The sequence below is a fragment of the Aspergillus sydowii genome (assembly GCF_001890705.1).
Source record: "Aspergillus sydowii CBS 593.65 unplaced genomic scaffold ASPSYscaffold_1, whole genome shotgun sequence".
NCBI classification, from domain to species: Eukaryota; Fungi; Ascomycota; class Eurotiomycetes; order Eurotiales; family Aspergillaceae; genus Aspergillus; species Aspergillus sydowii.
The window spans coordinates 1372600-1397081 of record NW_024467859.1 but is presented as its reverse complement, the minus strand read 5'-3'; the positions used below and the strand labels follow the sequence as shown (position 1 = coordinate 1397081).

The 24482-nt window shown below is 50.6% G+C and overlaps 6 protein-coding genes across 6 annotated transcripts; 3 read left to right on the top strand and 3 right to left on the bottom strand.

Annotated features, from left to right (window-relative positions):
* The first annotated feature begins 146 nt into the window (after nt 1-146).
* Nucleotides 147-1303, top strand: ASPSYDRAFT_38411 (GNAT family N-acetyltransferase). Its single transcript, XM_040845716.1, has 2 exons — nt 147-1216; nt 1274-1303. Exon 1 carries the CDS (start codon nt 407-409, stop codon nt 902-904), a length of 498 nt encoding a protein of 165 aa, XP_040707564.1. The 5' UTR covers nt 147-406; the 3' UTR covers nt 905-1216; nt 1274-1303.
* Nucleotides 1304-1939: 636 nt separating this feature from the next.
* ASPSYDRAFT_83800 (uncharacterized protein) lies at nt 1940-3656 on the top strand (the record flags this gene model as incomplete). Its single annotated transcript, XM_040851267.1, has 6 exons — nt 1940-1982; nt 2041-2212; nt 2270-2288; nt 2319-2706; nt 2764-3470; nt 3528-3656. 6 exons carry the CDS (start codon nt 1940-1942, stop codon nt 3654-3656), a joined length of 1458 nt encoding a protein of 485 aa, XP_040707563.1.
* A 2568-nt stretch (nt 3657-6224) lies between these two features.
* Nucleotides 6225-7517, bottom strand: brlA (C2H2 type transcription factor BrlA; the record flags this gene model as incomplete). Its single annotated transcript, XM_040844208.1, has 1 exon — nt 6225-7517. The coding sequence occupies one exon, from the start codon at nt 7515-7517 to the stop codon at nt 6225-6227; it is 1293 nt and encodes a 430-aa protein (XP_040707562.1).
* A 9137-nt stretch (nt 7518-16654) lies between these two features.
* On the bottom strand, nt 16655-19673 carry ASPSYDRAFT_53393 (uncharacterized protein; the record flags this gene model as incomplete). Its single annotated transcript, XM_040848679.1, has 3 exons — nt 16655-18963; nt 19029-19241; nt 19307-19673. The coding sequence occupies 3 exons, from the start codon at nt 19671-19673 to the stop codon at nt 16655-16657; spliced, it is 2889 nt and encodes a 962-aa protein (XP_040707561.1).
* A 737-nt stretch (nt 19674-20410) lies between these two features.
* ASPSYDRAFT_53392 (uncharacterized protein) lies at nt 20411-21770 on the bottom strand (the record flags this gene model as incomplete). Its single annotated transcript, XM_040848678.1, has 2 exons — nt 20411-21031; nt 21099-21770. The coding sequence occupies 2 exons, from the start codon at nt 21768-21770 to the stop codon at nt 20411-20413; spliced, it is 1293 nt and encodes a 430-aa protein (XP_040707560.1).
* A 321-nt stretch (nt 21771-22091) lies between these two features.
* ASPSYDRAFT_38392 (translation initiation factor eIF2B subunit gamma) lies at nt 22092-24317 on the top strand. Its single transcript, XM_040845715.1, has 2 exons — nt 22092-22544; nt 22594-24317. Exons 1-2 carry the CDS (start codon nt 22364-22366, stop codon nt 24156-24158), a joined length of 1746 nt encoding a protein of 581 aa, XP_040707559.1. The 5' UTR covers nt 22092-22363; the 3' UTR covers nt 24159-24317.
* The last annotated feature ends 165 nt before the right edge of the window (nt 24318-24482 follow it).

Genomic DNA, 24482 nt, shown 5'->3' with positions numbered 1-24482 from the left:
ACGGCGCCCTGGTCTATCCGGACGTTGCATTGGCTGTTGCATGGCCTCTGCCGCGGACTGTGATAGGGGAGGCGATCGCCTGTGCCTGGTCCGGGCTGCAAATTGTTCCTGTCAGGCTAAGCAGTAGGCGGGCAAATCAAGTCGCCAGGTCGACGTCTGCTGAAACGCTTTTCGTATCCTACAAAGGTATTGATATTCATCTGAAATCTAGAATACGACGCTGCAGGGGACAATCTCGAAGATGCGTGGGATTGTGGATTGGTGCCTCAGGCTGCAAAAGGCCTGTATTGCTTCAACTCTCCTTTTGAGTCATTATCTCATCCGATGACTTATCGGTTGATCAGCCATCACTCATGGGCAGAATCTCATTCTCCGCGCAACAATCGAGTATGCATCTACTCGAAAGATGGCTACCAGCTTTCGCATCGTTCCAGCGCAGACACCCGAGCAAATCGCTACGGCCAGAGAACTGTTCACAGCCTACGTCGAATGGCTAAACATCGACCTTAGTTTCCAAGGCTGCGAGTCCGAATTGGCCTCGCTACCGGGGAAGTATGGTGCTCCTCATGGAGAGCTGCTTCTCGCCTACAGCTTAGACAACACTCCTCTAGGATGCGTCGCTGTCCGTTCTCTCAGCGACGAAGGCAAGGGACCGGCTTGCGAAATGAAACGGCTGTACGTTTCCCCCGGAGCACGAGGCATGGGATTAGGCAAGGCCCTGATAGCTGCAATTGTGCACCGCGCAAAGGAACTGGGATATAAAGAGATGAGGCTGGACACACTCCCATCCAGAATGCAAGGTGCAATCCAGCTGTATACCCGGGCGGGCTTTGCGGTGACGCATCCCTACTACGAAACTCCCATGGACGAAACCATCTTCCTCACGCTCGACCTTACGCGATAATGGGAAAGAAAGGGCGGATTATAAGAGAAGATGCAAGCAAGAATAAGCAGCAATCTCGATTCACTGTCTCCCGACTCAGACTGTTGAGCTTGAACTTTTGATTTCGGAGCACCCACGGCAGGTTGATTGCGTCGCAGCCGAAAAAGTGTCATCATAGTCGGGAGACGAATGTGATCAGAGAGCTTGCACATAACCAAGCTTTGATTGTGAATCTGTTGCAGTGAATCTGCAAGGATATTTGGTTCTACGGAGCAACACGTTGTTGAATAACATTGTTTTGTCGAAGATGGGGACTGGAGAAGATCCTGCAAGGTGAACTTTTTCAGTTTGTGTGTTTTTAACCAAGTCATTGCTTACATAAGCGCATAGCGGATCCTCAATTAGTTAGTCTGAATGTTGTACACTTCTTCTGTGAAAGAATAGAGGAATTTGGACTATTCTTATTCATTTCTGAACCAATTGTCCAGCTGACTGGCCGACCAACCAGCCATTTGTTGAGCTTGAGCTGAGTCCATCGCGACAGAGAGTTGCGAATTCCTTCCACGACTAATCGACGACAAATCGGCTGCTGAGCCGAGGTATCTTTACTATCACTCGTCTCTTCCATCTTGATTCTTGACTCAATATCTGCGCCAAAGCAATATTCCAACTACTGGACAGAGCAAGTAACCTATTCAGGCAATATAAATGCCAAGAACAATGCCGACTGTCTAGCTAGCAGAAGCAGAATTATTGCTGAATAGTAATCTCTTGGCATTGTTATCACCTGAAAGAATTTAGCTGATGCCTGAAGGGGACTACTATATCGTACATACCCAGCTGTCTCCAGGCTGTCCCATTCATGATCACTTGGACTCCGGAGTGATTACCGATATCCCCGAGTGGGGTCCAGAAGGCTCGCCATTCATCTAACCTGCTGCCATCCCACTTTTCTGGGTCTTTCTGGCGGCAATGTAGCTTATAAACTAGGCCTGCGACCTTTTCCTGCGACGAAATGAAGTTTTCCACCCGAATATTCTTGGTGCCAGCACCGAGATGGCAGCGGAAGCTGGTTCTTCTCAGCAAAACAAGGAAAACAGTATGCCAGTCTATCTCGTCAATTCTAGGTAGTTTACTGAAAGACTGATTAACTGCAGGCGCGAATGAACCTCTGCATTTTCAAAAAAACGAGGCCTGTGTGATGGAGTTGCCAAATGATACGCCTGTACCTAGCGCCGACCCAGGGGTTATTGAGAAGAGCTCTATACTTGTTGGTCTCAGTGGTCCTGACGATAAGCTCAATGCCTACAACTGGTCCGACTTGAAGAAGTCAGTTTACCCATCCAGGTTTTGATACATGAAACCGTACTAACCTTTGAAACCCAGATGCTATACCTTTGTCATTGTTAGCTTCGCGACTATGGTTGATTCGTAGACAAGCAGTATCTTCTCAACGACGATTCCCACAATATCAGGCTTATATGGAGAATCTCAAGAGGTTGTGACGCTCGGAGTGTCGCTGTACATCCTTGGATTCGCAACTGGTCCTCTTGTTTGGGCGCCTTTCTCCGAATTGAAGGGCCGCCGAGTCCCTTTTACCCTCAGCATGCTCGGGTTCAGCGTGTTCTCTTTCGCCACGGCAGTATCGAAAGACCTACAGGCAATTTTCATATGCCGCTTCTTTGCCAGATTCTTTGGCGCTTGTTCGTTGACACTTTCCGGCGCCGTCTGTCGTGATATGCTGAGCCCCGAGATATGCACAATTGGCATGGTTGGCTTCTGTGTAGCAGTCTTCACGGGACCTTTATTAGCGCCACTGATCGGTGGGTTTACTGTCATGAATGAGCATCTCGGCTGGCGATGGGCACACTAGGTCGTAGGCATCCTTGGGGCGATATCATTCGCATCGATGCTTTTCTTCCTAGACGAATCCTTCGCGCCATCGGTACTGACGACCAAAGCAAAACGGCTCCGCTGTGAAACTCAGAACTGGGCAATCCATGCCAAACACGAAAAGCTCGAGATGCATCTCTCTGCAATCTTCCATAATTTCCTAATAATACCGCTCAAAATGCTAGCCCTGGACCCCATCATCCTTTGCATGTGCATCTTCGGCTCCTTCGTCTACGGCCTGCTCTATCTCTTCCTCACAGCATACCCGATGATCTTCCAGCAGATCTACGGCATGAACCCGGGGCTGGGCGGCCTCCCATACATAGCCATTATCGTTGGCCAAAACCTAGCCGGTCTTGCAATGTACCCCCAGCAACCGTCTCTAGGCCGCAAAATCGCAGCCAACAGTGGCAAATTGGTGTCGGAGTGGCTACTTCTGACCGCAATCCCTGGTTCTGCAGCGTTCTCTGCTGGTCTCTTCTGGCTAGGCTGGACTGGATACCGCCGCGTCATTCATTGGATTGTCCCTACCCTGTCCGGCTTACTGACGGGGTTCGGCCTGATAACGATGTTTCTCCCGTCTATTCAGTATGTCGTCCAGTCGAGGCTGAAAAGGGCCGCATCGGCTACTGCAGCGCATACCTTTCTCCGCTCGCTGGCCGGGTCTGGGTTTCCGCTGTTTGCGACGTATATGGTGCGTGCTTACCCGTTTGCCATTATATGGCGATTGATGCTTATGTCTGCTCCCTAGTTCGATGCGCTCGGCGTGGAATGGGAATTGACGCTCTTAGGGTGCGTTGCGGCATGTCTAGTTCCCATTCCTGTTATTCTTTACGTGTACGATGCCAGCGTTAGAGCGAAAAGCCGGATGGTGCTTTGATCGTTTGGTATAGTTGTTATAGACATTATAGACTTGATGCTGCTCACTGGGTGGACACATTATCATTTACAGACTAGATATTAATACCGCGGTTGTGGCCTACACAATTTTTCTTTTTTGCATCTTGTTTAATCGTGTTTTCGTCGCGGAGACGAGGTGTAGGCCGTAGATGTCCAAGGATGTCAAGCTGGGTCTTGGTCTGGGCCTAGCGGGAAGTCCGTACCGAGCCCTAATTCAAGCCCTGCCAGCCTCTACCGGTACTATACGGAAGTCTCAGCAACCCACTGTTTAGAAAATTACCAGTGGTAGGAAAATATATATATATATATCATCAACAACTCTAACAGCGTCCGGTGAAGTCTCTCTTGTTTTCAGCTGTCTCATGAACAGATTGTGTTATATTTAGTTTCCTTTAGAGACAACTCCGCGTCTAGATAATATATAACTTAAACTTAAATCTACTCATACACACCAAGTAAAGTAGAACCCCTCAGCGTCGCCCAGAATATACATTATATAAATATAACCATCGAAAATAGTTTTGCTCCTGCCCCAACAGTCCCAGCTAACGACAACCCGACGTCCCGCCACGCTACGCCTGCAACACTCTGAGACTTTGTCTTGACACCGTCGAAATATGCCACCAATGCCCTGATCAGTGGTCAATGGTCATGGACATGGTCACTTGCCCCGGTGCCCAGCGTGGCTTGGATGTCACGGTATGAGAGGGATACTGGGCGTTTGCTGCTAGAGAGGCACCTGCATACCTCCCGAAATAGTCTTTAGACCAGGAGAGTTTTTAGACTGGAAAGGAAGTTCGAGCTGTATTTGGATATTGATGAAGTGAATCCCATGCTTCGGTATGTGAGCGCGTTGGGGTTGTGGGGGGTGGGGGGTCAAGAAAGCCGCATTTACTTACTACGTAGGTATGATACTGTTATTGTTTCTGGAAATAACGATAATAAAAGTCTATATATACTACATCGATTGGAAAGGCCTTTAGCAGAGTTGGGTAAATGCAGAGAGAATGGAACGAAAGAGTTACTACCACCTCATCTCAATCGATGTCTACGATCAAGTCGTCCCGGTGGTTCCAGTGTGGTTCATTGATAGTAAGTACCAGTTATCACAATCACATCACTGTAGATCCTGCTCTTACTAGACTCCGGATACCACCCTGTCTGTCTATAAGTAGTTGAGTGGCTACAACTGGACCCGGTGAGAGAAGAATGCGCAGACAACGCCCCGACAAGACAGCGCCCGACCCAGAACTACCGCAGAATCAGATAGTGAGTGTGACGAAGTCGATCGTCTCATGCCGTGCAACCTCAATACCACCAACCCTGTGCGTGTAAGCACTAGTTAAGTCCAGCAATAGTTAATAATCTTCCTCGAGGCCAGACCGCCCAGTCTTCTACTCTCTGCAGGCTCCAGCAGACACCGGGGACCGTGCTATTCCAGGCTTGTCTGGTATGACCTCAACATTGCTCTTGTTTCAAAACCCGAGATGGACCCGCATGGATAACTAAGTGAGAAACTGGAGAATACCGAACAGGTGATAGGCAAGGCAAGGCCAGGCTAGACTAGATTAAACGAGACTACCGTAGCCCAAGCCCTGACTGGCAGACTGCAATGCCCCAAATTCCAAGCACCCGGAACGCAGCAGCGCCTTGTTGCAACCTGCGCATGGCGGGCGCGTGAGGAATGACCGAGTGAAACGTTCGCTGGGATCTTTCGTATCGCCTATCTGGGCAGTAGTATTCCGTACCCTGTCGGCTATCCAGAGTGCTCAGACTGTGGCGGATTTGGTGATTTTGGTGGGGTTGACTGACTGGTTCCTTGGAGTCAGTGTCAATGCTCGCTGTTAAGCTGATACATCGCTCGATAGCGCCCGAATAGTACTCGGAATAAACTTCCCTCACCCCTGGCGATTGGCGAACTAAGAACTGCGAACGGCTTCGTGTTGGGGGTCGCCGTCTGTTGCCTGATCGCCAGCGGAGGGTTCGCCCAAATGCGATGCGTCAGAAACAAAAATCACGGCCATTGATTCTTCAACCAGGGAACGGCTCCAACGATGGCTTTTTCCTGCGTCTATTCTTCTAAAGCTAACACGTATAATATGCCTAACTATTATTAATCCCGTCTGGGGTTGACATATCGATAGATCATCTGTGTAAATAAATAGAAAAAAAAAAAATTGAACAAAGTCACTGTCAATTGTACAGATTTCGACTCCCCACTCCTTGGTCGCCCATTCGGTTTGATGCATTATATGTTCCTGTGTGATTTTTGCAAACAGTCACTTCCAGAGCACAATATAAATGATCCAAGATAGGAAAAAAAAATAAAAAAATAAAGAAAAAGAAAAACTCGAAACAAATATAACCAGTAATGTTCTACAGAAAAATGGATTAAAAAAAATGTTGGAATGAACACCGAACCGGGGCCAAAGAAACGCCGTGGAGCGCCGGATCTGCCTGAGCCAGAGACATAAGGAAATTTTTGGCATAGCATCGAGCCAGCGGGTATCATATGAGATTCCATGCAGATCAGCCTTTCCAGTTCCTTTCACTCGTCCCAGGCGTCCAGGCCCATGTCGCCAGCGCCCGGAATGGCGTCTTCGAGCTTGGACCCGTAGATCGGACGTCCATCTGGTGTCAGCTGTCCACGGAAGTCGGGATCATAGTCAGGGCTGTTTTCGTCCAGTGTTGCGACGTATCGGTTACGGCCGCCCCGTTTGCTATGTGTTTTGGTATAATGGGCGTTCAGATTATCGCTCCGTGAGAAGGCGCGGTGGCAACCGGGGACCCAGCAGACATGGGGCTTCTCCTTTGAATGGCTCTTCATGTGTCTCTTCAAGTGCTCCTGACGCTTGAATCGTCCATTGCAACCAGGCTCTTTGCACTTGAACTGGACCTGTTTGATGATCGGAGGAAGGTTTTCGAGCATCAGATTCTGCTTGGATGTCTGCCGTCTGAGCGTCTTTCTGGACCCCATACGGTGGGGCCCCCGAAACCCGTCCCGGTACACTGGAGACGGCTGGAATTCGTCCATGTACTCACAGCCCCCACCCGAGAGGCGGCTCATTGGGGTATCTGCCCCGGAACCCGTCCCAAGGGAGCAGGACCGAACTGGCGTGGCGGGGCTGTGTTGTTTGAAAGCACTAAGAGAGGTCGGAAAGTCTGTATATGATGGTGGCGGAGTGACTGGGGCAACTTGTGATGGCGCAATTGTCTGCGGCGCAATTGAGTCGGCCATGGGCATCCAGGGCATCATGTTGCCCATGGACATTGAGGTAGGAACACGCTCAGGTTGATGGAATATTGACCTTGACAAGCAAGGGTTTGTTGTGGACTCTGGTAGATAAGCTGCCGGCTGATGGCGGTAGTTGTTGCTATTGTTGCTGTTGCGCGGCATGGTTGGGTACTGATGCATGCCATGAGGGTACGCGAGCCCTTGAGTGACATGGTCATAGGTCTTCGGTGCATCCGACGGCATCCACAATTGTTCAATATTCTCGTCATACCCAGAGAGGAAGTCGCTCATGGGCATCCGCTCCTGCGTTTCCATGTTGCCATAAGGCAATCCCAAACTCTCCGTTGAAGCCATGCCGGCCAGACGAAACGCACTCCGCATCGGAGGGGCCCCGGTGTTATGACGTTCGTAGCTGTTGGGAACTGATCCCGCTTCGTGCCAACCAGGTGACTCCAAGGAACCGTGGCTGTATAAACTGGTCGGAGTAGGTGTGGGCGAGTCAAGAGGCGAAAAGCTCGAGGTCATAGACGGGCACTCGTTGGAGCCTAGGGAAGAACAGTCAACCTCAACCGTAAGACGATCCGAGAGGTTGTGCTGGTGTCGCATATCTTCGAGCGACTGAGCGCTGCGGTGTTTTTGAAGAGGTGCTGTGACCGGATCACCTGCCAAAAGCACCGTTTAGTTATATGAATTGCGTATAGAGTAGCAATTCGAAACGAGTGTGAGAGTCAAGCTATTGAATAACAAAGAGTGGGAGGACTTGAAGGCCAGTGGGGTCAAGTCCAGTGAGATATGGGAAAGAGAGGCAGCCACAGCGACAGTGAAGGGATTGTAGAGAGCAATGACAAAATAAAGAATGAAGGAAGGTTGAAGTGGGTTGCGAGGAGGAAAAGAGTGAGAGTAAGAGAGAGAGAGAATGAGTGAGTGAGAGAGAGAGAGTGAGAGAGAGAAGGAAGGTTGGGGAATGGGAATGGAGGAGGACGAGATGAAATAAACAAATCTCCAGAGCATAAATGGAGGCAGGCAAGAAGAGGACGATCCTACTCACAATGAGAAGTCATTACTTTTCCCCGAAAGAGAAGTGCCGACGAGAGTCAAAGAGCAAAAAGAGCAAGACAAGAGGCCAGAAGGAGGGGCGCGTCGCGTTCCTTTCGGAGTCCCGAGCAAGGCCAGGAATGTACGCTATGGAGTTCCTCGAGTAACCACCAGCGCTTGTCTGGTCCTGGACGCTCGAGATAGGAAGGCTGGGAGTCCCTGGGCGAATGGTTTCCTGGGAAGCGCTGGGTGTCTCTGGGAGTGTCGTGTGCAAAATCACAGAGGGGCCAAGGGAACGAGAGGAACGAGATCGAAGGGGATCAATAGATCCGCCCTTAAACGCGATGTCTAGATCCTAGGTTCCAGGCGGCACGGTAGATCGGAAGGGGGCGTTCGAGGAGATGCAGAGGGCTGAATGGACGGAGCGCAGGTCGTGTCTCAGTGGCAGAGGGATGATGTGGTTATAGATAACCAGAGCAGGTAGGGCCAGCAAGGGACGATGGGGGCAAATTGAATCAACGGGGCAGGTTGCGGGCAGATGTCTCAGGCTGGTGTCTAGCTGCTGCTGTTGGAGGCAAAAGAGAGGCTGCTGGCGATGAAGCATGGAGAAGCCGGGACCGAATCAAGATAATATAGGAACGAGCTGGAGCTGGAGAGCGGCCGCCAGAGCGTCGTCGCCCAAAGCAGTAAAAGGGACTGGATCTCCAGGTGGAAGGCAGTTGGCAGCGTTGGGAGCGAAAAGGAACTCGGACCCATCCCTCACGTCTCAAGCCTGGGGGTGTGCCTGAGGGCGTGATTTTCCGATTATTATTTTCGAATCTTAATCTATTTTGATTTGCCTTGATTTTAATTCTCCTGGTTAATTTATCGCCAGTAATTTTGTTCTTTTGCTCCCCATTTTCCTTTTTCCTGGCCTCTGCAAGTGGGCCGCCTCTCTCGNTGTTTCGCTGATATCGGACCTGCATTTCTTGATATCCGGACCACCAGAGCGTTTATTTTTATCGCTCCAGTTGGTGAGGAATGCAGTCCCAGGAAGACATCCGAGCCATTCAGAATCAGCTCGAAACAGACCCAGCAGACTACCGGAGACAAAAGGAATGCTTCAACGTCAGAATACCTACTTTGGAAGTTTGTAGTGTCGCCTGAAACTAGCCTGGAGGTCGAAGCTCCCTGGCCAGTTAGACTTCAATGACGATCCTGGGGAGCGAACCTGAATCGTAATAATCATTATTATGATTATTATTATTATTATTGTCAGTCGTTGCGCGCCTCGGGGTCTTCGTCCGGGTCCATTGACCGACCCTGTTCCACGATTGTCAACCTGCAGGGCAGTAAATGATCGGCGAAGATTGACGAACAGTGGGGATGGGGGCTTTCTGCCTCGATGAAACATAGCCAGTGCGCGCCAACTGGGTAGAGGGGAAAATCCAGCAATGATCGAAGATCAATTTAATTAAACCTAGCCAAAGCGATCTGGAGCGCTCAGGCCGAACGTGATGGCGACTATCCAGCAGCACCACGCAGAGGCTACCGCAGCCAGAGCCCGGAAGTCGGATTTGGCTGGCTCCATTCAATATTGCCTCCTGTGCCTTGGTCGAATATGCATGAACCGCGACCAATCGGTCTGCTAATGGTATCGCTCAAAGTAATTATTCCAACTTTCAACTTTCTTCGCGCTTGATCACCGGTGTGGATTCGAGAGCTATGCGATGTTGACTTTTGCCTCATTCCTCTCCGAGCACCAGATCTTCATTCTACTTGACTGATAAGGCAGGGTGCCCTGAAACGGTTGATAACCAATACGACCTCCAGGTGCCAAGTGACGCCACCGATCTGAAATGCGAATCACGAGAGTTGTCGCACATGATTCAGATTTTTTTTTCATTTGTATTCGTGTTTGTATCGGTATTTCTTTCTGGGGTGTGATGAAGATTGTCTTGGGCTAGGTCGAGGTTGATGGGGTCTTGAAGCAGAGGACCACAAACATTCGAGAGTAAACAAACTGAGGGCTACTCGAACGACTACGGAGTAACGAGTACCTCAGACTTAGTTCCTTCCGCCTGTCATTCCACGGTTGAGTGAGAGGGCGTTTGCTGGGTCACGGTCTGTGCGAACCCGGTTCCCACTGCAGGATAGGTCCAGCCAACGGAGCTGGAGCGGTTGACTTGGTACCTCGACAGCTTCTGCTAACTGCTAATAATTTTAGTACAGCTTGCACATCTTGATTCTGACCGGTCGACCTGGCCGCGTCCAGTCAAATCCCAGTCGTTGAATTATTCCTTCTTTCACCGATTGTTTTCTTCTACTGGCATGCGAGAAGTTTGAACAGCTCCCATTCTAGATCAAGATCCACAGGGCTGAGAAAAAAAATCGGAGACTAAAAAGACGACGGTGATCAGAACGAATTACCAAAAAGGTAATAGCACAGAGGATGAGGCTTGAACTTAGTTCTCGAGTCTTTCTGGGCGCCTGGGTTTCCCCTCCACTTGACCCCCGAGCCCCGTGGATTCAACTAGCTGGTCCCCGTTGTGCAACAAGCCGGGAGACTGCAGTCGTCAGACGCAACCTGTTCTCACCCCCTCCTCTTTCTCGAGTCCTCCCACCTGCTGGGACGTTCTTTGGAACACGCTCAGGAGGGTGCAAAAGTACGGCGGATCCTCTGTCGGCGTCTCAGCGATCGACGGTGTCCACTGTCTGGAATGAGGGAAAAACAGGGCTCGGGCAGGGCCCAAGACTCTTGGCTGGAAGTCGTGGCTGGATCCAGAGCGACCAGGATTATTATGGTGTCTTAGTCTGCCTTTGCTGCACATCATCAGGGCTTATTTGTTAGCGTCGTCGCGGCCGTCAAGAAGGGCCCAATCATCAAATCCACTGTGGTGTTTGATGAGCAGCACCAGGTACTCAAGGAGTCAAGCCTCAGGTACTGGCGTTGGGTCCATGAGCTCCTCTCTCCAAGTCACAACTTTCTTCTCCAAGAGCCACTTGGGCCTTCTGTTCGGATCCTCGGCGTCGCGGCGACGCTTTGACTCGAGTGCCCGGTCTCCATTTGTTCTGGAATGTGGACCTGATGGAGATTGCTTAAATTTCCCCAATCGACGAAACAGGAGTGCACTCGCGTCACGATCGACGCTGTGGAGCCCGCTGTCTGCTTGTACCTACACCGCCTTCGTCCTAACCCATCTCTCCAACGGCTGCTCTGTTTCCCATGGCAGCAACAGCAAGGCTGCAATTATTCCTTGACATGGGGGCTCCTATTGTCTCCCTCGGCCGTTAGATGTCTTTCACCGTACGCACCCTCGCCATCCTGACTTTGGCATGATTACGGACTCGTACTAGGTACACAACTCTTCCTGAGCGTCTGACCTGTCACCAAAGCGCCAAGATTCGAGCGGAACAGGCTCTTCGTCGGCTCAGCTGCCAGCTGGAGACCTTCATTTTCATCGAGGAATGATGGGTTGGTGCCGACGCTCCGACTCGGCGACACAATACCTCGGCAGTGTGCCATTGCCCATTGCCCGTTACCTCAACTTGTACAACTGACTCATCGCCCGGACCTGGCGCAGGCATGGCTCTTCCAAATCCTGCACGTACCAGTGCCATCCGTCTCTTCCGCCTTCACAGACTGATGCATTGGAATCCTTTGGTATTTGCCCTCCTCTCTTCTGGATCTGTCCTGTTCGCATTGGGCCGGGCGATCCCGAATCTCCAAAACCAATGAGGAAACGAAAACCCCGAGGTGCAGCACCATGACTCGTATGGCAATGCACCGCATTGAAACCGCCAGTGGGCAATAATAATGAATTGTCTTGGAATAGTTTCTGCAGAGTGACGGCGTACCGCAATGCCGCGAATTCTCAGCGCCACAATTGCAAAGCCACTTTGACAGCCACCCCCAGGACGCACTGTTCCGGGAACCAACTTTCTTCTCTATCGACGATCGACGCCGTGGATCCTGCCTCCTCGCACTTCTCAACTTCATATCTTAATATTATTTGCACCAACTGCGAGCCCGAATAGTAAGTCTGCTTGCTGCACTACTTTCTGGTTCATTTTTGTATTTTTGTCGAGCCGGCCACAAACATTCTCGAAGATGTTGCGAGCCATGGCTAGCGACTATTGACGTGTCGATCCTGAGCCGATCGTACCAATTCATCCATCGACTTGATTGGCGTGATTCCTCAACGTTCTAGCTCATGCCGCATTGACGATCGTCTAAGCGCAATAGCGTCGTGACTCGTTAAGTGATCTAGAGGGGCGACCGCGAGATGCATTCCTTCGCTCTCCACCGTTCCCAAATCAACTTCTGCTCTGCGCCTTTCTTCCAATGCCGCTGGGCGCTGAGCGAATGATGAAGAGCGGGAAACGTCGACAGCGGTAATACATGTTCCGGTGTTAGTTTTGTTTTCGCCGAGGTGCAACACGTCCCCGCGCTCAATCCTACACCTTTCGACGACTTAGCTAAAGGCCTGAGCTCAATGGAGTAAGTTTAACATCGACTGATTATGATTCAGCATCCAAGTGTTGGCCAGTTGTACATCAACAGCCTCAGCCAGCCACCAGACCACATGCAGAGCAATCTCTCGTCAAAGCTTCTTCATCGCAGTGAAGCAGGCAATCGGGTCCTTCGATAAGCGAACTCGTGCTGGTTGGCTGATTCCCGGGAAGAGTTCACTGTTATTTGGTTTGCGCTTCGCTAGAATAGATTTATTTTCCGCCTTGACCCCTGCAGCACGGGGGAAGTATGCCGCAAGGGATTTACGGGGCTATTCAGGGTCATCCCCAGATTGCCACCAGGGCAGCCGCGCCCCTGCTGCGAGATGACCACTTCTTTTCCCCTCTTGATGACGTCGATGGGCTTTCGCAAGGGCATTGTATCGACTGGCTAGACTCTTATCAATTCAGGTTCTCCGTCAATATATTGGCAACCGAACCAGATTTTGCTAATGAACATCCTGTTATAGTTCCCCGTAGGCATTGAAAACGCGCAGTTTGATGCAAATATATCGATGCTTAAGCCGAAAAAGCATCTAAACGGTCTTGCAAAGAAAGTCTCACTTATCGGGCTCTGCAGTTGAGATCCGAATTACTATTATCCGATATGGGTGCCCTCAACGTGCGCTAAACTTGGCATCAGGTATCAACTCCTGTATTGTTTCTGTCCTTTTCGAATGTTCGTCTTCGCTTTGGTATCAAAACAACTATTGGCGAGGCTGGTGTCATCCTCGCTCTATCGATTCGAATAGTAAAACTAATATCACTCTCAGGATGTGTTTTAGGCTAAAGCCCGTCCACAGTAAGGAGGTGTCTCCAGCCTCAACTATGTCTAACTCATCTTCATTTGCAGTACTAGCTCTCAATGGGTCTAACTACGCAGTTAGTTGGTGTCATTTAGGTGCAGTGCTTCACCATTTGAAACACTAAGCTTCAAGAGGTTCGTACACAAACCGCATTTAGAATAAGCTGGCCGGATCATCAAGGGAACACCAATCTCCCAATCCATCAATCTCCATTTCAAGTCTTTAGTGGCAAAGTTCCGGCCTGAGCTTCTTCCTCGCTAAGCTCGTATAGCTCGGTCAAGGTTCATTAATTCACACAAGGAGCGTGCGCTTGGAGACCATCTCGCATTCAGGACCTTAAACATAGTAGTCGAGATCTCTATTCCCAGAAAAACCTTGAATCATTCGAGAACATGCACGTCTGGAAGCAAATGCTCATTTTCCATTCAAACCTTGCCGCTATCACTGCTGCAGGTCCATCCATGTCCGAAGACCCAAGCGCAGTACGGTAGTGCCTGGCCCTCATTTTCTCGTACATTTCAATTTTCCGCATATCCGACGATCAAATTTGCCTCCACCCCAGCTGAGAGATGCTCAGCCTCAAAGAATTCGGAAAAATCCCCCGCCATTCGCGTTATTTGCAGCATAGGTCGAATAGCATATGTTTCACCTGCGCAAACCCCGGATATTATTGGCGGTCTATCTTCTCCCACCAGACGAGATGCAGGGCACGGTCGATGGTATAACTCACAAGCCTTTGCCCTTTTGTTGATCACGGTGTGGACAAGAGCCAGTAATCGGGATATTAGAGGTGGATGTCCAGTCGGGCCCCTTGCGTCCCGCCAGTTTCCCTTCCCTTTCCTCATCCTCCACAGTGTCCAATGGGTGAGATGGAATCGGACTCGCGGTGACTGTCTTGCAATCGTCTCAACCATGAGCAACTCAAATCCGGTTACATTGCATGACAACCGCCGTGGTGTGGTAGCCCCCGGGAAAAGACCCAGCGGCTTATGGCGGTAGATTCCAGCTACTACCGCTTCCATAGATGCCCTCGTGCGTCTCCTTCCAATGTCCCGCCAATAACACTCAACGGCCCTCTATTCCCGATGATCTACCAATAGATAACAAACCCTATCGCGATTCTCGAGCCCCTGTTCAATGTTGTTGCGGGGGGTGGAGCTGTATGCGCATCATCTCCTTGCGGTGCCTCACATTCTTAGCAACGTCATTTTATTGGATCTGCCTCAACCAGTTCTTCAACTTCGTCGAGCCTACGAGAAAACAGGGCCTTAAAAGATCGACCATGACATGCATTTCGCCGATGCAACAACACCTGACTAGCCCTGAGTCTTTCCTAGTGGCCGGATCGACGATGCAATGCCCCCAACTAAACCAGGACCTGCAGGGAAGGGACGCATCATTGAACCTTGTCCAAGCTTTATCTCGCCCCTCATATTGGTAGCTGGATGCTTCCTGGAATGCGCATGCCCAACACAACGGAACACTTGCATAACAAGCTGCAGAGCTACTAGTCTCATCATTCGTCTGGACATCCACTGCGCCAAAGTTAAAAAGGTACGTGCGCATGCGAGGATGTAACAAATTTTAACAATAAAATTAAAGCTAATTAGGTAAAATGTACCTGCAAGAAGGCGAAAGCCAACATACATACATAAGCCCCAAGAACCTTCCTTGGCATCCAATAGTCGACGCTTAGATAGCAAGATGCTACATACGTACGCAGCTGCACATACCAAGCAACCGCAGGTGTCGCGCAATCGCAGCCCCATCGCCATCGCCATCCGGACTATCAGCCATCTCGATGCATTGCATGCATATATCGGCCATCAGCGTCGATCCGCAAATCTTTGCCCTCATCCACAACTCTACACAGGTCCCCATTTCCCCCTTCCTACTGTTCGCCATCTACGTGAGATTGTGCGCTATGTTCCAGTGTCCGGGGTTGCACAAACTTCCCCTTCCCGACGTCGTACTCGACCCCAAGGTTCAAACATGGCAGAGAATGCGCCTCGCTCCGGATGTGCGTTTCGATACACATGGAGGGTAGTATTGCGCATGCAAGAAAGAAATGTCAGCCTGCCTGCCTGGTCTCGTGAACCATAGTCATGCGTCGCTTCCTTCGCTTGTTGACGTTGGCTTGGAGGTCGGACTGGAAGTTTCGCTCACGGGTTGTCACCTCTATGCCCATTTTCTCTCCCCTCTACAACAGACCGACTAAACGGGAGAACCTTTCCAAGGTTTTAACTCGGGCTATGTAGCAAGCCCAAGGCTCAGGTGCCCAGGGCATCAAGTGATGTCTTGCATATCGGCGTCCTTGGCAGAACTCTCTCGGCATCATACGTAGTACTACTGTCAGTACTCCCTCACAGTACGGTAGTTAGGGCCCTTCACCGGTTGTAGGAATACATGGTCAGTAAGAATCAGCTGCTGGTTAGTCAGTCAGGCAGGCTTCTCATCAATGTCTTCACCTTGCGAGGAGCTGAATACCGAAAGAAACTTCCCGTATGGAGTGATATATATACATTGAATTAACACCATCATCCACAAGATTTTTTCTTCTTCTTTTTCTTCTCCCTTCGTTTTGTCTTCTTTACGCAAAACAATACCAGGAACATTGCTATATGATGAGGTGCTTAGGAAGTGGACGTCGTTTAACTGAGCACTTTCGAAAGATCCGTCCAGGCGATGGGTAGATACCGGCAGCGAGCAATATTGGAACCGGGAATAACTTGAACAATTAACTTGTTTCTCCTTTAATTTACGAGCACACACGAGCACAAATATAATAAATCTGTTCGTATTCACTGATCAACTGAAGATGAGCCCTGCCTATAAAAAATGGTATCAAGTCTGATTTCCTGCTTGCTCCCTTCCCAACGCGAGAATAAAAGATATCAAATCAATAACCTGTCCCAATGATACAATTTCCCAACATGTAGCATAAACAGGAAAGAAGTTGAGAAAGTCTGATGGAGAAAGGTGATAGGCAAAAAGAGCAAGAAGAGAAGTAAACTAAAGCGGGAAAAAAACAAAAAAAAAAAAAAACAACATTAATAACGATGTGAAACCATGACCAAGTAATAAAAGAAAGAAAAAAACGCCCGCCGCCCCCATTTTATCTCGAATCCCTAGTTTGTCCTATACATTGATCCCAAATGGAATAAGCAAAAGAGAAGGTTGCTTGCGATGAAAGAGGAGGGTAAAAAGTGGTGTGAAGATGCGATGCTCAGGGTATGATGCTAAAGGCCCTATGGATTTGGTTTGCACAAGACATTGAGTCACCAATTCCAATAGGAAGAAAGAAGAAAGACCCGACGGATATGGTCGTGTATGGATCAAGAAAACAAAACTGCAGCCTCCAAGCCATTAGTCGTCAACGTCAAAAAAAAATAAAAATAAAAAAAGGCAGAACTATTTGCCCATTCCATTCTGCATCATGTTATGTTGCTGTTGCTGTTGCACCGCCTGGGCATGCTGAGCAGCAGCATGTCGCTGAGCCATTTCAGCGCGCTCCCGCCGCATGATGTCTTGCACAAACCCTTTAGCAGCTTGTTCAAGGCCAACGCCATACTCCTGCGCAACCTGAGGTGGATATTGCGTCGGTGGTCCATACTGAGGCATCAGACGACTGGCCATATCCTGCCGCAACCTTAAGAGCCGTTGTTGATAGATCTGAGTGTATCTTTGTGTTGGATTCACTGCTCGTGGTTGCATATTCATACCCTGCATGTTTTGCGGGAGTTGGCCACCGTTGGCTTGGGCCGCCGCCATTAAAATTTGTTGTTGCTGCGCGTTCATCTGCGGGCTGTTTTGGAGCAATTGCCCTTGTTGGGTCTGTTGCTGCTGTTGGCCCTGTAGCTGAGGGTTTGGTTGTTGCTGCTGTTGCCTTTGCTGGTGCTGCTGCGCCATCTGCATTTGTGCAAGCTGTGCTCGCATCAACTGAGCCTGGTATGCCTGAGGGTTCGGGAACTTTTGTTGTTGAGTGTTTGCCTGTTGTTGCGGTTGCTGTTGCGGCTGTTGTTGCTGTTGCATAACCTGTTGTTGGTGGTTCTGGATATGTTGCTGTGCCTGCATATTTGCGTGAAGCTGAGCATATTGTTGTGGAGTGAGCTGGCTGGAATTTACATGCCCTTGTTGAGCGAGGTGTTGCTGTCTTTGCATCAAAAGTTGTTGTTGCTGTTGTGGAGTGAGTCCCACTTGACCTCCCATTTGCGGTGTTCCCATCATGGTCTGATTCATCACAGGCGTTGGAGCCATGGAGGAGCGTGGTGGACTAGCATGGCTCATACGCTGAGTAGGTGTAACATTCCGCATTACCGGGGTTGCTTGAGACATTGCGGGTGTTCCCTGCGTCATTTGTGGGGTGCCATGCCTACTCTGCCCTTGCTGGCTTCTAGATGCCACCATGGGATGGCCCATCATGTTGGGGTGAGCATGCTGTAAAGCAGATGGAGGTCTCTGCGGGCTACCAGCACCCTGCATGGAAGAAGTCATCGCCATAGGCACGCTAGCTTGAGTTGCCATTGTACTGCCAACAAGTGGTGAAGAAGTATTGAGAGGGGTCTGGTTGAGAGGCGTTTGGTTGCGCACCACCGGTGAGGATTGAGGTGCTTGCGTGACACCATTAGGTTGGTTCATGACGTGTCGGTTCTGCTGCTGCGCGGCAAGTTGGGCTTGCGCCTGCTGTGCGGCGAGCTGCTGTCTCCGAGTTTCCTCTCTAGCCTGCTCTTCCGCCTGGCGTTGTTCTGCTATCCGGCGCCTCTCTCTCTCTTGTTCCTGTTGCTGCCTCTTGACCATTTCCTGCTTTACCTTGGCCTCGTTCTCACGCCTCGTTTTCTCTTCGTGTTGGATTCTGATATTTTCAAGTGTCTTGAATCGCGAGAAGCGAGGCTCGAAAGGCACTGCACCGCCGGTGTCGTCGACAGCTGCTGCTTTCGGCCCTCCTGCAGCTCCAGAGGTAGTAGGCTCCAGCCGTTCATCCATGATAAGCATGAACCTCTCCTCCTCAGCCGCCAGTGCTTCATCAGCTGCCAGTTCTGCAACTGTGCGCTTTCTTCTCTTTGGCGATGGTGGAGCGTCGCGGTGAATCGGGCTTTCCATGAATTTCAATAGGGCCTGTACATCCTCAAAGGTGTCCACAGGCTCCAAAAACAGGGGTGGCGCGAGAGCCTTTGTTAGTTTGGATTCGCATTCCATAAGCTCATGCGGCTCGACCATCATTTTCTGCTTTTTTGCAACATGACCACGCTCAGGTTGCGTAGATGCACCAGGAGACGGGGGAGCCGTTGAGGATTGGGCTTGAGGACGTGATGAAGCGGAACCTGTCTGTTTGACAGCCCTCGGGTCGGGTGTGGTCGCAAGCAGAGTCAATTCCGCCTGTAATGACCGAGGTGTTGGGTGAAGAACGGTTGTGAAGACGCGAGGTTTAGGAGGGGTTTGCTTATGTTGAGACGCTGAAGCGATATCTTGAGAGTTCTGCTGGCCATCCTGTTCACCGTTATCCTTTTTATCCGACTGTTCTGCTGCGGTCTCGGCACTAGCTGGCTTCTCTGACGCCAGTTGAATTTGTTTCGGATACGGTACATATGCCGACGGGGTGATATGTTCATTGTAGTTGTGGATAGAGAACGGAGTATTGTTATCGTTTGTCGAGGGTACGGTGGATTTCCTGGCTTGCGCAGATACCGATTTATGATCGACCACGCGTACAATGAGGCAGCCTGCATCGGCAACCAATTAGCATGGCGCGGAGAATAGGATAAGGCGTCGAAGACGTAAATCTCACCTTCATAGAAGCGAACATTGGCGCGCAGCAATTCCTCCATCATGTCATGCGGAACAGTACCCGAACGGATATGTTCAATGATGATCTTCATCTCCGAGTTATATGGGAAGCTTCCATCCTGCTGCTCAAAACGGAAATGTGTAGGGTGAAGGTGGAGGATTAGCGATGGAGGGAACTTGGCATATTTTTTCAGGATATAAGGTGATGTTTTAACTGTAGTGTATGCCACTGTTAGCAATGTTTAACTCCCACTGTAGCCGCCTTCTGGTAACACTAACCATAAGGTTCAGAGGATGCTTTACCAGCTCGGCGATCATTGTCCGAAGGAGAGTTCTTCAACGCCGGCTTTTGCAACCTTATGGCCTGTTCGCCTAGCTTCTGCGCCTCCTTTCTGGGCCGGCCCAGGGGTCCCTTTGTAGCGGTGTTGTTCGAATTGCCAATGCCATTGACGCCGTTCAGAGCTGGATGGCTCGTGGAACTTGGCACCACAGATTGCCCCGCCCCCGGGAGGCGCTTTGAAGTAGTAGGAGGAGATGAAGACGATTGATGGGGCTTTGCGCCATTGACTCCGGATTGAACGAAAGGCGGGGGCGGCCGCTTCATCTTAGGGGGATGTGAGGTGGTTTTGGAGATCGCGGTCGCCATCTTGTCGCGGCCAACGCCGGAGTGCGGTGCCAGTCAATAACTCCTAGAGGCGACGTTTGGGAACGTGAATCGGGGTATAGCAGACGCAGCTCCGAAAATCGTTCGTCGATGGTATAACCGGGGGACGAGACATGTGGGGAGCGGACGCGGAGAGCGACAAGGAGCGCCGCGGGATACAGCGCGGGTGGTGGCAGGGGTCCCGGTGTCGCTAAATAATCAAGTCACTCGAGCCCATCGAGGGAGCGTCCTTCACAGACAGAGTGAGCAGGCAAATGATCAAGGTGGTGGTCGTCACTGCGAGAAGGAGTTTGGTGATGCCAAGCCAAGACGTCGTGAAGGAGAGCCTGGTCAGGTGATAGCCGCTTTGAGTCTTGTCCACGTGATGTACATGCCTTGGATCGAATGAGTCAGCAACATGAGTTTAACTAACGTTAACTAGTTAGTTAACTATTGCTGGGTCTACTCTATTGATACGTGAAGTACATGTGGTACATAGTTATCTGAAGGCAGCTGCAACCATGATTATCATATAATTGGTATTGCTTGGGCATCATACAATATACACAGAGAGACGATATCTGGCAGGTTAAAATCACAAGTCATAAAGCTAGGGAATCACATCATGATCATCCAAGTCAACAAGAAACAATCAAAAAGTAAGAATATAAACATTCATAAAATTAGCCACCGTATCAAACCCATCTGCGGCATGCTAGTTGTGGGTATATCATCATGCTCTAGTCATGGCCGCTAATTCTACGTCGCCAATCATCCCCGACACGGAGCACATCAACCACGTCGATGCGTTTACCAATGCCAGTAACACCCTCCTTACGCCACCACTTCTCATCTTTGCCCGCAAGTGCTGATTCATCGTCGCTATCGATGAGGCCGCCTCGGCCACCTTCATCACCAACCACGACAACAACCTGCCTGACCCAGCCGGAGATGTGGTTCACTGCAGCCCCGTCTTGACCAGATAATGACTCCTGAACATAGACAGTATCAGGCGATAGATGACGGACAAGATGTACATATCCGGTAGGAGAGTTGAATGGCATAATCATGGTGTCCTTGTCGACGATAGCCTGACTCTGTGTGTATAGAGTGTTGAACAAGGGAGTTGTACCCTCCGGGTCCTCAGCCTGTCGCGGCTCCAAAGTGGGCAGATCTGCAGTGGTTCCTTCGGCCGATGGGACAGCTTCTTCGGGGGCGATGTTTGAGTATGACGACGTGACTGACAACGTGTGCGAGGAGCCACCTTGGTTGGGTGCGTGTTTCAGTCCGGGCGAGTAGATCAAAACAAAGATTTTGGCGGAATCCGGGTTGACATGTTCGGGAAGGTGGGAAAGGATAGACTATGAGCGAAGTGATTAGCGCGGTTGAATAAAACCAAAATCGCAACAGGTTCGCACGGCAACATACCACATGGTCAGAGGTCAGATCTTCGTGGTCAAGGTGTGATGATTCCGATGATACGACAACTACCACAGTCTTTCTCTTCTTTTCAGAAGTCGCGAGGCCACTGCCGACGCCACGCGTTGGGACCTGGCTGGGCAGAGTAGCGTCTGGCTGGTTCCTTTGCTGGTTCCGGGATTCCACCTCTTCTGACCATCGGGAATGGTCCTCAAAGTCGCCTCTATTCTCCTCTCGGATTGAAGTCAGAGCTCCTCCAACAAATGCTCCTGCTGCTGCTACACCAGCGGCAACCCTCTTGCTTGCGCCATCAAAGATCTGCTGGGGACTTGGTGTACGCCGCAATGCTCCTTGCATGCGGGCCATCACACTGGCATCTGAGTTCGGATCTCCATGGATTTCTACACCTGTCGTTCGAGCGTATTCACCGTCCTCAAAATCGCCGCGCGGGAATGACACCCCGCCGGGGCCAGTCGCCGGTTGATCACCACCTCGAGGATAGTCGCGATCATCCTCGTCATCTTCTTCATTGCGCTCCGTCCATATCCAAGCCGCAACACCAATGGCAGCAATACCAACAGTCAGGGCGAGAGGCGCCCAGTATCCCATCACAGTACGCTGACCACTTCGACTGAAACCGGTACCCACCCGCCGATGGCGAGCATCTTGTGAGTGAGACATCGCGGTCAACGATAGCAATTAAAGACAGCGCATAGATTCACGTCGGTCGCGATAAATCGCATTCACATCTCAAGCTTGTCGGAAGATCAATGGTTGCGGGGGGGTGGCTGGGATATCGAAAAGGATGAGAAAGGAGGGAGAACTATGGGGGACGGCTGGGGCCTCGGAGCGGACGAGAAACATGTGGCTGGTGACGGTTTGTTTTGCCGCGGTGTTTACGGGGTTGCGATGCTGTTTTGTGCTGTTTGCACACTGTGCTGAGTCATCTTATCGTATCGGCACGTGAGGTGGGCTCGACTCGAAAAATAGTTGCGGAATGATGGGAGTTTGACTCACGGAGCGAGTCGAGACGCGGCAATTTGACTGTTCCTGTCCTGGCGAGAATTAATACAGATATGCGTTAGTCTGTCATTTTATGCGCATCTTGAATTCATACAATCAGCCCCGCCGCGATTTCGCCCTTAAAGCAGAGTGCTTTCCCCTCATCCCCGCGGTGATATCACACACCAGTACCGAGCATATTCCCACGAGCCAGCGGGCAGATACTACAGCGGACTTTTGAACCCATTTCCCTATCATATACCTCAGTCGCAATGCCGCACTCCGTCCCAGTACCCCCGACGGGGTTCCAAGCGCTCATCCTTTGTGGGCCAGGCGTTTCCCTCAACACGTTCACTTCAAATCCAGAGGAATTCCCAAAGGCTCTGATTCCCATCGCAAACCGTCCTATGGTATGGTATCCGCTGGACTGGTGTTATCGTATGGGGATAAGCAGTATGTTGTTGCACCTCCGTGCCCGGCCATCATGAACTAACACCCCCAGACATAACTCTTATCACTCCTGGCCCTAGCCAAGGCCCTCTCGAGGCTGCTCTATCACAAAATCCCCACCTCACGTCTCTCCCTTCGCCATCTCCATCCGTACTAGCGCCCGCCGACTTGACACTGACAACCGGTACCGCCGAATTGTTACGCCTTCCCGAGGTTCAAGCGTGTATAAAATCCGACTTTCTTCTCCTACCGTGCGATCTGATATGCGACATCCCTGGTGAATCCCTGCTAGAAGCATGGATGGTCTCGCAAAGCGCACTCGGTGGATCGACACTTGCTGGAGGGTGGAATACCAATGGCCCAAAAACAATAGGAATGGGTGGTGAGGTAGGAGGACGTCGGGGGGGTTTGGCGGTATACTATCAAACAAAAGGGAGGGAGGAAAGTGTCAAGGGAGAAGTGACTGACTTTGTTGCTACCGCTCCACTTGAGCAAGGCGAGGCACCTGCGGTTTCCCATCCAACAGATGGCCCTGCTGCGTTACGGTTCGGGTTATCTAAGCTGGTACTTTCGATGCCAATGGATACGGTTAAAGAAAAAATGGAGGAAGATAAGGGCCTGCTTATCCGCCATTCACTTGTGAAGAAACATGCTCAAGTAAAGATGCTAACCAGCTTCCGCGACGCCCACATTTATGTATTCCCCTATTGGGTGAAGGAAATGGCTCGGCTCAACGAAAAGTTTGAAAGTGTCAGTGAAGATCTTGTGGGATGGTGGGCGAAAACCGATTGGCAAACAGGGCTGGGAGAAAAACTTCGATTGAATGAGATATTTAGGCAGAGCCAAACCGTCGGGGAGAGCGGGAGCATGGACGAATCACTGGAGGAGGAGATTGACATCAAAGCCATGAGCACCACCAAAGCTGGAGCTGGAGAGTCTTACAGCACATCATCGGTTGAAGCACCCGCTGAATTCCAATTCGCCCCCCGGGTCCAGAGCTCAGGCACTGACTCGGGCATCGAGCCACCACGAAAAGGAAAGCTCATCACTCCCCCAGTTCTGGCTTACATGCATTCGGCCCTGCCCTCTGCACCTTTGGTCAGGCGCGTCGACACATCCTCTCTTCTTCTTTCCGTATCGCTTCGACTTGCAAAACTCGAGTCTGTCGAAGAAGCTGGCAAAGTAGCCGCCTCTCCGTTTGCACACAACCAAAAGGTCGCGTACCCTGCGGGTGTCGCTCAGCGCTGCACAGTTACCAAGTCTGATTGCCTACTCGCCGATAATGTCACCGTTGAGGAGAAGTGCGTGATTAAGGAGAGCGTGATCGGAGTCGGTTGCCATATCGCCAGCGGTGCCCGATTAACCCGCTGTCTAGTGATGGACGGGGCTGTCGTTGGAGAACGCTGTCAATTGACAGGCTGTATCGTTGGACGCCGCAGCAAGGTTGGGCGCGAGTGTGTCCTAAAGGAGTGTGAAATCCAGGACGGCCACGGTGTCGAAGAGCAGACGGACGCCAAGAACGAGAAGTTCATGAGATTCGAAGGATTAGATGAAGATGCCGACGGCATGGACGCTGCTGAAGACTTTGGAGACGAGGGCAGTGACTTAGGGTTCTGATCTTCTTCTGACCCGCCCTATTAATGGATCTAATCCAGGACGTGACTAGTAGGAGCTACGTACATTCCTAGCTAGCTACTCTTCTCTCCGTCCATGCGATTTAATGACCGGTATAGATGATAGACTTGACGCTGAATAACGAATAGGGTGAAAAAAAAAAGTTTGATGTTGTGTCCCCTTGTCGGAGGAAATAAAGTTCCCAATCGTTCTGAATCCATTTAATACATAGAATTTCACCAGCCCTAACTCTTGACTATATAGAGCCAACAGGGACAAAGAGGTGGTAGTGCAAGATCAGATAACAAACTACCATACGGGGAGGTT